General features: G+C 42.6%; 1 protein-coding gene and 1 long non-coding RNA gene across 5 annotated transcripts in view; both read left to right on the top strand.

Moving 5' to 3' along the window:
• The window catches only part of LOC116555098, a 4,725-nt gene extending 1,594 nt beyond the window's left edge, over positions 1–3,131 (top strand). The window contains exons 2-3 of the long non-coding RNA XR_004270368.1: positions 1,404–1,570; positions 3,092–3,131. This is a non-coding gene — a long non-coding RNA (uncharacterized LOC116555098). The remainder of the gene's footprint in view (positions 1–1,403; positions 1,571–3,091) is intronic.
• Positions 3,132–10,753: 7,622 nt separating this feature from the next.
• Positions 10,754–13,570, top strand: part of HSD17B12 (hydroxysteroid 17-beta dehydrogenase 12) — a 164,056-nt gene continuing 161,239 nt past the window's right edge. The window contains exons 1-2 of one of the 4 annotated variants that reach the window (XM_032283547.1): positions 11,615–12,072; positions 12,149–12,182. In XM_032283547.1, the coding sequence (XP_032139438.1) occupies positions 12,064–12,072; positions 12,149–12,182 (43 nt within the window). In that variant the 5' untranslated portion in view covers positions 11,615–12,063. Of the gene's footprint in view, positions 11,160–11,217; positions 11,533–11,613; positions 12,183–13,570 lie in introns of those variants that run through there. The other 3 variants (XM_032283544.1, XM_032283546.1, XM_032283545.1) reach the window with 3 other exon arrangements.

Below are 13,570 nucleotides of genomic sequence, written 5' to 3'. Positions count from 1 at the left end.
AAAATTTATATAGAAACTTTTCTCAAACATTTGAAATAAAATAAAGGAACATAAATACTGTAAGAGAGTGTATCGCAAAACAGATGCATAATCATTTTAGAAAGAACAGAATTAAAGGTTTTTCAATAATGTATTTTTACTATTATCATTATTATATATTTTCGAGACAGGGTCTTGTTCTGTCACCCAGGCTGGAGTGCAGTGACGTGATTATAGCTCACTGCAGCATCAAACTCCTGGCTCAGATGATCCTCCCACTCAAGCCTCCTGAGTAGCTGGGACTACCCGTGTGTGCCATCATGTCCAGCTAATTAAAAAGAAGTTTTTTTGTAGAGGTGAGGTCTAGCTTTGTTGCTCAGGCTGATCTCAAACTCCTGGGTTCAAGCAATTCCATGCCTTGGCCTCCCAAAGTGTTAGAATTACAGGCATGAACCACCACAACTGGCTGTGTATATTGTTAATATATCTCTGATGAGATATTGCCACTGTTACTGGAGAAAATGAATAGAGAACCACAGCTAGGTCAACAGGAAGAATAATTCTCAGAAACATGCTGCTGAGTTAAAAAAAAAAAAGCAAGTTCCAGAAGACTACACAAGTGTGTGTCTTAGGTCTACCTGTGACTTTCGTTAGGGTTGCTACAACCAATCACTACAAAGTAGGTGGCTTTAAAGAATAGCAATTTATTGGCGGGGCGAGGTGGCTTATATCTGTAATCCCAGCACTTTGGGAGGCTGAGGTGGGCGAATCACTTGAGGTCAGAAGTTCGAGACCAGCCTGACCATCATGGCAAAACCCCGTCTCTACTAAAAATACAAAAATTAGCTGGGTGTGGTGGCACATGCCTGTAGTCCCAGCTACTTTGGAGGCTGAGGCAGGAGAATTGCTTGAACCTGGGAGGTGGAGATTGCAGTGAGCCTCTGTCCACCACCACCCCCCTCCAAAAAAAAGAGTTGCAATTTATTCTCTCACAGTTCTGGAGGATAGAACTCCAAAATCAAGGTGTTGGGAAGGGCTGTGCCCTCTGTGCAGGCTCTCGGGCTCTCAGGAAGAGTCCTTCCTTGCCTCTTCCTAGCTTCTGGTGTTTTTTGGCCATTTTGAACATTCCTTGGCTGGAAGCTGTAGTAGTAAAATCTCTGCTTCCATTGTCTCTCCCTCTGTCTCTTTGTGCTTCTCTAAATCTCTCTCTTTTTATAAGGAAACAGACATTGGATTTAGGGCCCATCCTAATCCATTATGACCTCATCTTAACTTGATTACATCTGCAAAGGCCTTATTTCCAAATAAGGCCAAGGCCACAGATTGTGGGGTTAGGACTTCAACATGTCTTTTAGAGAGATACACTGCAACCCACAACAGTCATGTTTCCCAGGAAAGACTCTGAGATTGAGATTTGCTTGCAGGGGATTTGCAATGGAGTACTCTGGGGAACAACATCCGTAAGGGAGTGGAGGAAGCTAGAGTAAGCTGAAAGAGATGTTGAGCTGCACTGCAGTATCATGGACGCTTCAGGAAATTCCACTGGGAGCTCTGAAGCTGGGAAGGCTTTTCAGAGATGTTCATAATTGAGGTAGGTGGTCCAGGCTTTTGTACTCCTGCATCACCCAGTCATTAGATGTAGTCTGCCACTGGGGAGGAACAAAGCAGCTGCCTTTAGCCTAGAACAAGTCCCATAGGGGGACATAGACCGGCGTTGTCAGCAAATGTGGGGATGAAGGTCTTGACCCTGGAGACAAGACCTGGATCGCCTTCCCTAGCATCCACCGTATCATGCTTTTTAAATAGAGCTCAAAAATAAGCAAAATGAAACAACATGTTATTATTTCACATATATTTGTGATATAAGTATATATATTTAAATGTAGTAGAATGATATACATATTTAGGGCTGTGCTGACCTCTGGAGGATGGGCTAGGATGGGTTTTTGTCGTTTTTGGTTCTTGAGTTAGGTGTGAGTTTAAAGCATCATTATTTTATGCTTTATATAACAAACATGTATTTCATCTACTCTTCGTATGCATCAAATATATCTAACAAGAAAGCAAGGGAGTCTGGTACAGTAGCTCATGCCTGTAATCCCAGAACTTTGGGAGGTCAAGACAGGAGATTGCTTGAGCCTAGGAGTTGGAGTCCAGCCTGGGCAACATAGCAAGGCCTTGTGTCTACAGAAAATATTAGCTGGGTGTGGTGCTGTGTGCATGCAGTCCTAGCTACCTGGGAGGCTGAGGCAGGAGGATTGTTTGAGTCTAGGAGTTGAAGGCTGCATTGAGATATGATCATACCACTGCACTCCAGCCTGGGTATCACAGCAAAATTCTGTCTTTATACAAATTTTTTAAAAAGATAAGGGGAATAAAGGAAAGAACTAGGTAAAAGTAATAGAAACTAAAGTAGCTAGAATTTTTAGAATAAAAATAGGGTAAAGATAACAAATCCTTGAACCCATTGCTAAAGTAAGGATTCAGGTAAAGAAAACCTCCTCCACTATATTGTTTGCCTTAAGTTTGCCTGCATAACTGTCCTACAGTTACGTTATTTTTGGCTGGAAATACAATATAGGTAAGATATTATGGTTTACTTTCACATGGTTTTATTTTTTTATTTTTGACATGGAGTCTCGCTGTCTCATCCAGGCTGGAGTACAGTGGCGCAGTCTTGGCTCACTGCAACCTCTGCCTCCCAGGTTCAAGCAATTCTCCAGCCTCAGCCTCCCGAGTAGCTGGGATTACAAGTGCGTGCCACCACGCCCAGCTAATTTCTGTTTTTTCGTAGAGACAGGGTTTTGCCATGTTGGCCAGGCTGGTCACGAACTCCTGACCTCAGGCGATCTGCCCACTTCAGCCTCCCAGAGTGCTGGGATTACAGGCATGAGCCACTGTGCCTGGCCCCTTTCATGTGGTTTTAAACTGGTTTATTTACCATGGCACTAATTCCTTGCTTTAAGCAAAAGTATTCTAAGATTGATGGAATGATTATTAGATCTGCTGATGCAATAAAGAAAACCAGTTAATGTGCAATATTGCATATGTCAAGATTTCACTTTGTGTGTGTGTGTGTGTTGTTTTTTGTTTTTTTTTTTTTTTTTTTCAGATGGAGTTTTGCTCTTGTTGCCCAGGTTGGAATGCAATGGTGCAATCTCAGCTCACCACAACCTCCGTCTCCCGGGTTCTAGCAATTCTCCTGCCTCAGCATCCCAAGTAGCTGGGATTACAGGCATGTGTCACCGAGCCTGGCTAATTTTGTATTTTTAGTTGAGACAGTTGGAATGTAATGGTGCAATCTCAGCTCACCACAACCTCCGCCTCCAGGGTTCTAGCAATTCTCCTGCCTCAGCCTCCCAAGTAGCTGGGAATACAGGCATGTGTCACCAAGCCCGGCTAATTTTGTATTTTTAGTTGAGACAGGGTTTCTCCATGTTGGTCAGGCTGGTCTTGAACTCCCGACTTCAGGTGATCCACCCACCTCGGCCTCCCAAAGTGCTGGGATTACAGGCGTGAGCCACCACATCCGATCTCACTATGGTATTTTTAACCATATATTATTGAGTGGAGAAAGAAAGTTGTTGAATCATTTTTGTATGATCACAGCTTTTACTTCTAAAAAAGTATATATGTATATGTTGTGTATATTATATAGCTTCATACTTAGAAATGGAAATGAAAAGAAAAAGAAATGGAAGAATACAGTACAAATTGCCAACTGTTAGTGGGAATAGAAAATGGGGGGGGATGCTTTTTTTGTTTCATATAATTCTGTGTGCTTTTGAAACTAAAAAATAAGTAAAATTTTAAAACTACATCTTCTAATCACTTGTGTCAAAATATTGATTTCAGTTTTATTTGAGAAACAGGTTTACAGAAGACTATGAATGTGAGTCTAGGTCTGTTATAAAATAGGTGGCAGAGTAGAAAGAGCCCTGCATTTTTAGTGCAGACATCTTGGTTCTAGAAACAGGCCTGCTACAGTAAAGTGTTCCTTCCCCAAGAAGTTTAACTTAAAGAGTTAATTTCCTTGTTGAAAAAATGGAGGTGTTATTGTGATGTTTGAATGGGGTAACGTATGTGAACTGACTTTGAAGTTGATAATGCAATATTAAAGCATAATAAATGTTCTTTGTTTGTTTTTGAGACAGAGTTTCGCTCTGTCGCCCAAGCTAGAGTGCTGTAGTGCAAACTTGGCTCACTGCAACTTCTGCCTCCTGGGTTCAAGGGATTCTCCTGCCTCAGCCTCTGGAGCAGCTGGGATTACAGGCACCTGCCACCGCATTTGGCTCATTTTGGTATTTTTAGTAGAGGCGGGGTTTCACCATGTTAGCCAGTCAGATCATCAACTCTTGACTTCAGGTGATCCGCCTGCCTTGGCCTTCCAAAGTGCTGGGATTACAGGCGTGAGCCACCTCGCCCAGACAATAAATGTTAATCTTCCTTTCTCACGGTAATATTGCTTGTTAAATAAACTAAATATTAACATTTGGGAAATCTCCCAATTTCTTTTTTTTTTTTTTTGAGACAGAGTTTCACTCATGTTACCCAGGCTGGAGTGCAATGGCACGATCTCGGCTCACCGCAACCTCCGCCTCCTGGGTTCAGGCAATTCTTCTGCCTCAGCCTCCTGAGTAGCTGGGATTACAGGCACGCACCACCATGCCCAGCTAATTTTTTGTATTTTTTTTTAGTAGAGACGGGGTTTCACCATGTTGACCAGGATGGTCTCGATCTCTTGACCTCGTGATCCACCCGCCTCGGCCTCCCAAAGTGCTGGGATTACAGGCTTGAGCCACCGCACCCGGCCTGAAATCTCCCAATTTCTAATGCTAAAAACTTAGTTTCTTTTAAATTGGTTTGTTCATCATAACAATTTTCTTTTTAACCCAGGATTAGACAACTGAATTTAAAGGCAGGTTGAAGTTCAACATTTTGAACAATGTTTAAATGAAGATGAAAGAGAACATAGAACTGTTAAAAGGTTTTATTATACAGCCAAATGAAGGATTCAGCTGTGTCTCAAAGGATTAAACAAGATGGTGTGCTTAATAATTCCCTGCTTCTATGAAATTCCCTAATTATGAAATGTTCTTTCATTATATTGAACTACTCCTGATTTCATCAGGAAACTCTGATCTGAAACTCAATTTACAGAAATATTAGGAATGAATTTTCAACTAAATGGGAATATCTGTATACTAATATGATACAATATTGTTGCTTCATATTTTTCCATATTAAATACCATTCTAAACTTTAAATTTGTTAATAAATGAAGCTGAAATCTAATGTGATTGTGTCCAAGTATTTTATTTGTGTAACAACAAAATATTTCTAGAGACTCTTTTACTCTCCTTTAGTCTTTTTCTCTCCCGTTCATTTTCTGTCTCTCTCTCTTTCTCTTTCTCTCTTTCTTTCTTTCGAGACAGGGTCTCACTCTGTCACCCAGGCTGGAGTCTAGTGACACAATCTCAGCTTACTGCATCCTTCACCTCCCAGGCTCAAGCAAGTATTCTGCCTAGCCTCCCAAGTAGCTGGGACTACAGGCGTGCACCATCATGCCCAGCTAATTTTTTTGTGTTTTTTGTAGAGACGGGGTTTCACTATGTTGCCCACGCTGGTCTCCAACTCTTGAGCTCAAAGGATCCACCCAAAGTGCTGGGATTATAGGCATGAGACACCGTGCCCCACCCTTAGCCACTTTTTAGATGCTGCTTTCTCTGAGTTAGTTCTGGAGAGATGATTTCATAGTCACACCTTTTTGGTTCAAATTCCAATTCTGCCACTTACTTGCTCTAAGCCTCTGCTTCCTTATTTGTAAAATGGGAATAACAGTAATACCTACCTCATTCAACATAAATCTGTCAATCCCTGCTAAATGCTTAAGCAGTATTGTTCTCATTTTACAGACGTAAATTTGAATGTGCAGTTATATTAAATCTATACGAGATCATACAGCTAATAAGAGGCAGAATTAGGATATGGTCTCAGATTTACCTGACACTGAAGGCCAGAGTTTTATCATAGTGCTTCCTTTTTGGAGAGGTATTATAACTTTCACATATTTGGTTAGTATGGCTCTATTAACCCTTCATTTCATGTTAAATTTCACCACAGAATACTGCTGAATAGGAGTGGGTCATCATTATAGGGTCCTGTATGCATTAGAGTTCTTAAAGTTTATTCAGAGACAAGAGATTGTTGAATTCCAAAAGTGTGGGACCACCTGAACTCCAAAGGGCTCTCTGGAATGTACTGCTTCATTTTGTGGAAGTCACTATTTTTTTCTCTTAGTAGACAAAACAGTTAGTATTCCTAATTCCTAAAAAGAGGCTGAGATGATCAGAATAAATGTGTACATTTAAAAGAACAATTATTCCTATTAACGTGGGTAGTGCCTAGACATTTTAGAAGAGGAAAGGATACCAAATGAGACAGTTTCAGCATTTAACATTCCTTTTCGTTAAAATAACCAGTTCTAACAACAATGGAGATTCCATTTCCAAGGTACATGTATTTATTTTAAATAGTCCTACACCAACAAGTAATTATTGCCTATTTAATTTTATGCCATATGCTGTGTTAGTTGCAAGAGGCACAGATGTATATTCTTGAAAACCACATCAAAACCTCCATTGGGTGTTTGTTGCTTTCTCCTCTGCTCCACCTCCACTCAATTTCTGCATATTCTGAGATCCCAGTTCAATTATGGGTTCCTTAGAAAGGCGTTTCAAGGCTGTTTCTTCTCTCCCACCTAAATTAGGTCCTCTTGTTAATCTCTTTCCTTATGTCCTAGTGTATTTTCTTCTTTGTACGTATTAAAATTTTTATCATATAATTAGTTGGAAGTTTGCTGAATGTCTGTCTCTACCACTAGACAGTCTATTTTTATTTATTCATTCATCACTCACTCAACAGGTATTTATTGTACCCCAAGTGTCAAGTACGCTTGGGTGCACGTCTTAGCTGAAGATACGGTGGTGAACACGGAAAGTTCACTGTACTCATGAACTTATATTCATTCTATTAGGTAGATGGACAAAGAGCTAAGTGATCAGACGGTTTGAAAGCATTACATTCTGTAAGGAAAACAAAGTAGGGTAAAAAGATAAGGATTGCTAGAGCAGAGGAGAAAGCTGTTTGGGACAGTTATGAAGGTCGGTCAGCGCAAACCGTTCGAAGAAGGATGACATATGAGCAAAAGCCTAAATAATATAAAGGAGTACACCTTGGAAAGATGCTAAGACGTTTCAGGCAGAGGGAAGGGGAAGTGTAATAGAACGACTCTGAGACCAGAATGAACTTGACTTCTTTGAGGAACTGCAAGAAGTTAGTGTGGCTGGAATTAAGTGAGCACAGGAGAGGGTGGTTGCTGGGGAGGTTAGGGCAGACAAACTCAACTTGGATGATTTTGTTCTTAATGTGATATAAAGTTCTTGAAGGGATTTGAGTAGAATAAATGATATCTAATTTACTTAAAAAAAATAAACAGTCTAGTTGTTATATGGTCAACAAACCCCAGGACAGGCTTTAGGGATACCAGTCAGGAGGCTATTGCCATGTTCCAGGCTAAAAATACTTGCAATTTGAATTAGGCTGGTAGTGGTATGTCAAGATGTATTTTGGTACGGGAGTGAACAAGACCTGCTAAAGAATTGGATATGGAATGTAATGGAAGAAAAGAATCACGGTTCAGGCAGGGCATGGTGGCTCATGCCTATAATCCCAGCACTTTGGGAGGCTGAGGTGGACCGATAACTTGAGGTCAGAAGTTTGAGACCAGCCTGGCCAACATGGTGAAACGCTGTCTCTAATAAAAATACAAAAATTAGCCAGGCCATAGTGGTGGGCATCTGTAATTCCAGCTAATTGAGAGGCTGAGGAAGGAGAATCACTTGAACTCTGGAGGCAGAGGTTGCAGTGAGCTGAGATTGTACCATTGCACTCCAGCCTGAGTGACAAGAGGGAAAAAAAAGAATCAAGTTTCATCCCTAGGTCTTGGGCCTTAGAAAGTGGGTAAATAGTGGTATCATTATCAGAAATAGGAAAGAAAAGAAGAAGATGCGTATGTGTGTGTGTGTGTGTGTGTGTGCATGTATTAAGCATAGAGTTCTATTCTGAACATGTTAAGTTTGAAATGCTTATTTTATATCTGAGTAGAGATGTGAACAGGCAGGTGGATATATAGTCTGGACCTCTAAGCAGAAGTTGAGCCTGGACAAAGACATTTGGAAGTAATCAGCTTACAGTTGATATTTAAAACCAAGAGACTGGATAAAATCATATATTAGAGAAGTAAAGAGAGCTGGGGTCTGAGCCTGAGGGCATTGTGTAATTTAGAGGCCAGTAGGAGAAGCCAGCAAAGGACACTGTGAGAAAAACAGTGGCCACTCCCTGATGAATGGTAGAGTAGGGTTAGGACTGAGAATTGCCCATTTGCTCACTGTTTTATATCTAGTACCTAGCTCAGTGATTGGCATATAATTAGAGCACAATAGTATTTGTTAAATGAATGAATCTTCACTTCTATTTATTTCTCAGATATATTTTGGGGTCCTCTACGTCCCAGGCACTGTTTAGGTCCTATGGATTCACAGCATAGTGTCCCCTATAATCATAGATTCTAGTGGGGGCCACAGACAGACAGATACATGCAGCAAAAAAATGTATTTAGTTTATAATAACTGTCTTCTCCCCCTTCCACCCTATTCTAAGGAGAATGGGACTGAACATCTAGAGGGAGCTTTGTTGGTGAGCAAGGATGAGCTGGGATATATAAATTTGGAGACATGGCTATACCATACGCAAAGATGTGGGGAAGAGGGAGAAGCTGAGGGAGAAGAGTGGTGGGCCTTTCGCTGAACCAAAGAGGCAGCCCCAGCCAAAGGTACCAAATTCAATTAAAATAAAATATGATGTCAGCTCAACTCACATGGCTGAATTCTGCAGGGTAATTGATGGTTTACATTTACAGCCTTGGGGTTAGACCTAATTAATCTGATAAGAGAATGGAGAAGGGGGGGTTTGGGCAGCAAGAAATAAGGCTCAAATTGAATCTTAGCAAACTATAAAGTTAGCTCCAAGATATGTTCAATGGTTACCCTTAGAATTATTATCCTTAAGTTCCTGCTTTACAAAAAAAACCTCTTAAGTCTTCAATCAGCAGCCCCTACTGACTAGGGACAAAATTTAGGTAACTTTGTGAGCCCAAAGCCATGCCAGAGAAGGAAACAACTCTTGGAGCAAGGTAGAGAGTAAGTGTGAAACACTTTATTGCTTTACACAATTTTTTTTTTTGATACGGAGTTTTGCTCTTATTACCCAGTCTGGAGTGCAATGGCGCGATCTCGGCTCAACGCAACCTCCGCCTCCTGGGCTTAGGCAATTCTCCTGCCTCAACCTCCTGAGTAGCTGGGATTACAGGCATGCGCCACCATGCCCAGCTAATGTTTTGTATTTTTAATAGAGACGGGGTTTCACCATGTTGACCAGGATGGTCTCGATCTCTTGACCTCGTGATCCACCCGCCTCGGCCTCCCAAAGTGCTGGGATTACAGGCTTGAGCAACCGCGCCCGGCTGCTTTACACAATTTTTAAAACTTACCTTGTGGTCTTTCTCCTCTGGAACTTTGCTGATGTAGTTCCCATGTCTCTACCTGGACTGCACGCTTCTGTGCCCCCTGGAAATACCATTCTCCCTGCCCCTAACCAAAAAAGAAAGTAAAATTTTCTATCCTCCTTTGAAGATAAATTAAAACATACAGTCTCCTTTCAAAACTTACTGTTCAGCAAGCTATGTTCCTATCTTTTTCACTCACTGTACAGCTCTGATGCCATTGTGTAACAGTTATTCCACTTCTTCAGGTTATTTGCCTTGAACTCTAAGTCGTTGGGAACTGAGTGATGTTTGGTGCTCAGCTGGGAGCGAGGCCTAGTATTTAGAGGGCCACCTATGCCAGGAAGGCACAGACACAGAAGACTGAAAGCCTTTATCTGGAAAAGTTTATGGGAACAATGACAGCATGCTTAACAATGATATATTTATTATGTCATATATATGTAAAATATATATTTATTTAATAAATAGGTGAAAATAAAACTGTGGCTTCACGCCCTCTCTCCCTCTCTCTCTCCTCTCTCTCTCTCTCTCTCTCTTTCTGTGTGTGTGTGTGTGTGTGTATGTTTTGAGATGGAGTCTCACTCTGTCGCCCAGGCTGGAGTGCAGTGCAGCGATCTGGACTCACTGCAACCTCAGCCTCCCGGGTTCAAGTGATTCTCCTGCCTCAGCCTCCTGAGTAGCTGGGACTACAGGCGCGCGCCACCACGCCCAGCTAATTTTTGTATTTTTAGTTGGGACGGGGTTTCGCCATGTTAGCTAGGCTGGTTTCCAACTCCTAAGCTCAAAAGATCCGCCCGCCTCGGCCTCCCAAACTGCTGGGATTGCAGGTGTTAGCCACCGCGCCCTACTCACGCCCACTTCTTACTACAATCTTTCAATTCACTAGCGGCTTCTCTGATCTTACTCCCTCTTCAAACCTGAGCTCAAACTAACCTGACTGGCCAATCCGAGCGCAGTCTTCCGCAGTCGCGAGTACGGATGCAGCCAATGAGAGACCGGGGCGCCTCGGTGGGGTGAGACAGGGCACTCGCTGGCGGAACCCTGAGCAGCGTGGTGAAGCTATTGGGTGGGACTAAAGCTTGATTGGCAGGTGAGCTGTCCACTGCTTTAGAACGGAAACGCGACACAGTGTGTGTGTGGGGGGGGGAGTGGGAGGGGGGAGTGTGGGCGGGGCAGTGGAACAAGAGTCAGCCAATAACTAACGCTCTAAGAGCAGAAGGAAAGACAGACCACCAATAGCGACACGGATATGGCGCCGCAGGCGGGGTTTAGGCCCAAAGTGATGTCGGAGCAGCGCCTGTCAGTGTAGTCCTCTCCGTCACGGCCGGCGCCTCCTCCTGCATTCATTCATTCGCTTTTTTCATTCACGAAGGTAGTGAGGCCTAGTGGAAAGCCATGGAGAGCACCCTCCCTGTCGCCGGCTTCCTGTACTGGGTGGGCGCGGGCACCGTGGCCTACCTAGCCCTGCGCATCTCGTACTCACTCTTCACGGCCTTCCGGGTCTGGGGAGTGGGGAACGAGGCGGGGGTCGGCCCGGGGCTCGGAGAATGGGCAGGTGAGTTAGATGCTGCGCCGCGTCCTCTCCCGCGGCAACCCGGACCAGGCCTGGCCCGCGATGACCAGTTCCAGGCCCTGCGCCTGGCCTTTCCCTCCCCAGCTCTCTTCTTTCTCAGGCTCCTGCGTCCCGCGGGCCCCTCCTGGCTCCCTTGGCTGTCTCATGGCTTGCTTAGACTACTTGCAGAGTTTTAAAGTACGAAATACACTGCTCGCTTAATCCTGGGAATCTAAAGCGCAACTTGGGGTGCAGGAGGAAACTGCCTTAAGTCCTCGGGTCTTGTGTCCTTTAAGCCATTCGGGGTTCATGGAGCCCGTTAGTCGCCCTGCTGCCTCCTCAGTCACACGCTGTCCTCTTCCTTGGTTCGCCCCTTGTGAGTGTTTTTAAAATAGTTTTTCGCTTGGTTTGAATACTGGCCCTGTGCTAAGGATGCAGAGCATTCTGTTAACATGTTAGGATGAAGGATTTTTGCTCTGCGGAATCCTACCTCCCCAGTTACGATTAAGATAGTAGTCGTATATGGATTTGGCCTATTTCATACAATTTACAAAGCCCCTTTAAAAAGAATTATCGCTAAACTGTTCTGGAGTCCTTATGAGTAGCAAGAACAACTATTGCTTCTATAAAATGATAATTGATCGTGTAAATATCAGAATATTTTTTTTTTTTTGCAGAAGGACGTTTATAGGAAAAAGTATCCCCATAAAGAGTGAACTAAACACATGGAACTTGTTCCATTCAGTTGGAGGATTTTAAAAATGGAGAACAAAGGGCAGACTGAGGAAATAGGGAAAATTATCTGCAGGGAAGTTTTGCCCTTGCTTTTTTCCTTTTTCAACCTTCTTTCCTTTACTTTTCGTCTCTCTTGGCCTTTTTTCTTTTAAACCAGGAGATTGCTTATGATATGCTTGTGGTCCTTCCCTGAGATGATTATTTATTTTCATGTTTTACAATCGAATGTACACATCCTAAGCATTTTATTGAATTTGGGGTGGTTAAGCATTGCCTGCAGACTTGGCTCAGGTAAGATACACTAATAATATTACTTCATGCTCTTTACTCTGTTTGTTCAGAAACATTTAAACAACTTAGTAGGAAAGACCTAAGGGTTCAGCTGGGTTCAGTGGCTCACACCTGTAATCCTAGCACATTGGAAGGCTGAGGTGGATGGATCATGAGGTCAGGAGTTGGAGACCAGCCTGACCAACATGGTGAAACCCGGTTTCTACTAAAAATACAAAAATTAGCCAGGCGTGGTGGCGCGTGCCTGTAATCCCAGCTACTCACCAGGCTGAGGCAGGAGACTCGCTTGAACCTGGGAGGTGGAGGTTGCAGTGAGCTGAGATCACGCCACTGCACTCCAGCCTGGGTGACAGAGTGAGATTCTGTCTCAAAAAAAAAAAAAAACAATAAACAAAAAACCAAGTGAAGTGTTGAACTTGATTTTAATTAAGATTATGATTTCCCAATTGACTTGCCCACATTATTCCTTGTCAGTTTTGGAAAACTTGTTTGAGGACTTTTGCTGTAGTTACATAAGACAGTTAAGCCATAGGGAATTTTATCAAGATAATTTGTAATTGGTAAACAAAGACTAATGTTAATAACTTGTTTTCTTTTCTTTTTTTTTTTTTTTTTGAGACACGGTCTCACTCTGTTGCCCAGCCTGTAGGTCAGTGGTGTGGTGGTGTGATCATAGCTAACTGCAGCCTCAAACTCATGGGTTCAAGTGATCCTCCCACATCAGCTTCTTGAGTAACTGGGACTACTTTCTAGTACTAATATTTAATATTTTTCTTTTTATAACCAATTAAATATTTTAAGTATTCCATATTAGTAATGTTGAATTGATAGTATATTTTTATTCTTGATATTCTTAGTCTCTCCATGTGAGTATCTTCATGTGCGTATGTTTAATCTCTCTGCCTTAGATTTTAGGATCTGAGGGGCAGAAATTGTGGATTCTCACTTTTTGTCTTTTCTCACAAATTGGCTCTTCTAAACTTAGGAATAAAAACTGAAAAAAACTTGAAGTACAGGTATGCTTCGCAATTAGTAAAAATATTCCAGATAACAGATTCCTTAGTGTTGTTAGGCTTTTAAGACTGTCTAGGCAGGCCTCGGTGGCTCACGCCTGTAATCCCAGCACTTTGGGAGGCCGAGGCGGGCAGATCATCTGAGGTCAGGAATTCGAGACCAGTCTGGCCAACATGATGAAATCCCGTTTCTACTGAAAATACAAAAATTAGCTGGTTGTGGTGGTGGGCACCTGTAATCCCAGCTACTCAGGAGGCTAAGGCAGGAGAATCACTTGAACCTGGAAGGCAGAGGTTGCAGCAAGCTGAGATCGAGCCATTGTGCTCCAGCCTGGGCAACAAGAGCAAAACTCCATCTCAAAAAAAAAAAAAAAA

The sequence above is a fragment of the Sapajus apella genome, unplaced genomic scaffold (assembly GCF_009761245.1).
Source record: "Sapajus apella isolate SASKATOON/1434 unplaced genomic scaffold, GSC_monkey_1.0 scaffold14, whole genome shotgun sequence".
Classification (NCBI taxonomy): domain Eukaryota; kingdom Metazoa; phylum Chordata; class Mammalia; order Primates; family Cebidae; genus Sapajus; species Sapajus apella.
The sequence above is the reverse complement of the archived record's forward strand: the minus strand, read 5'-3'. Positions and strand labels throughout refer to the sequence as shown.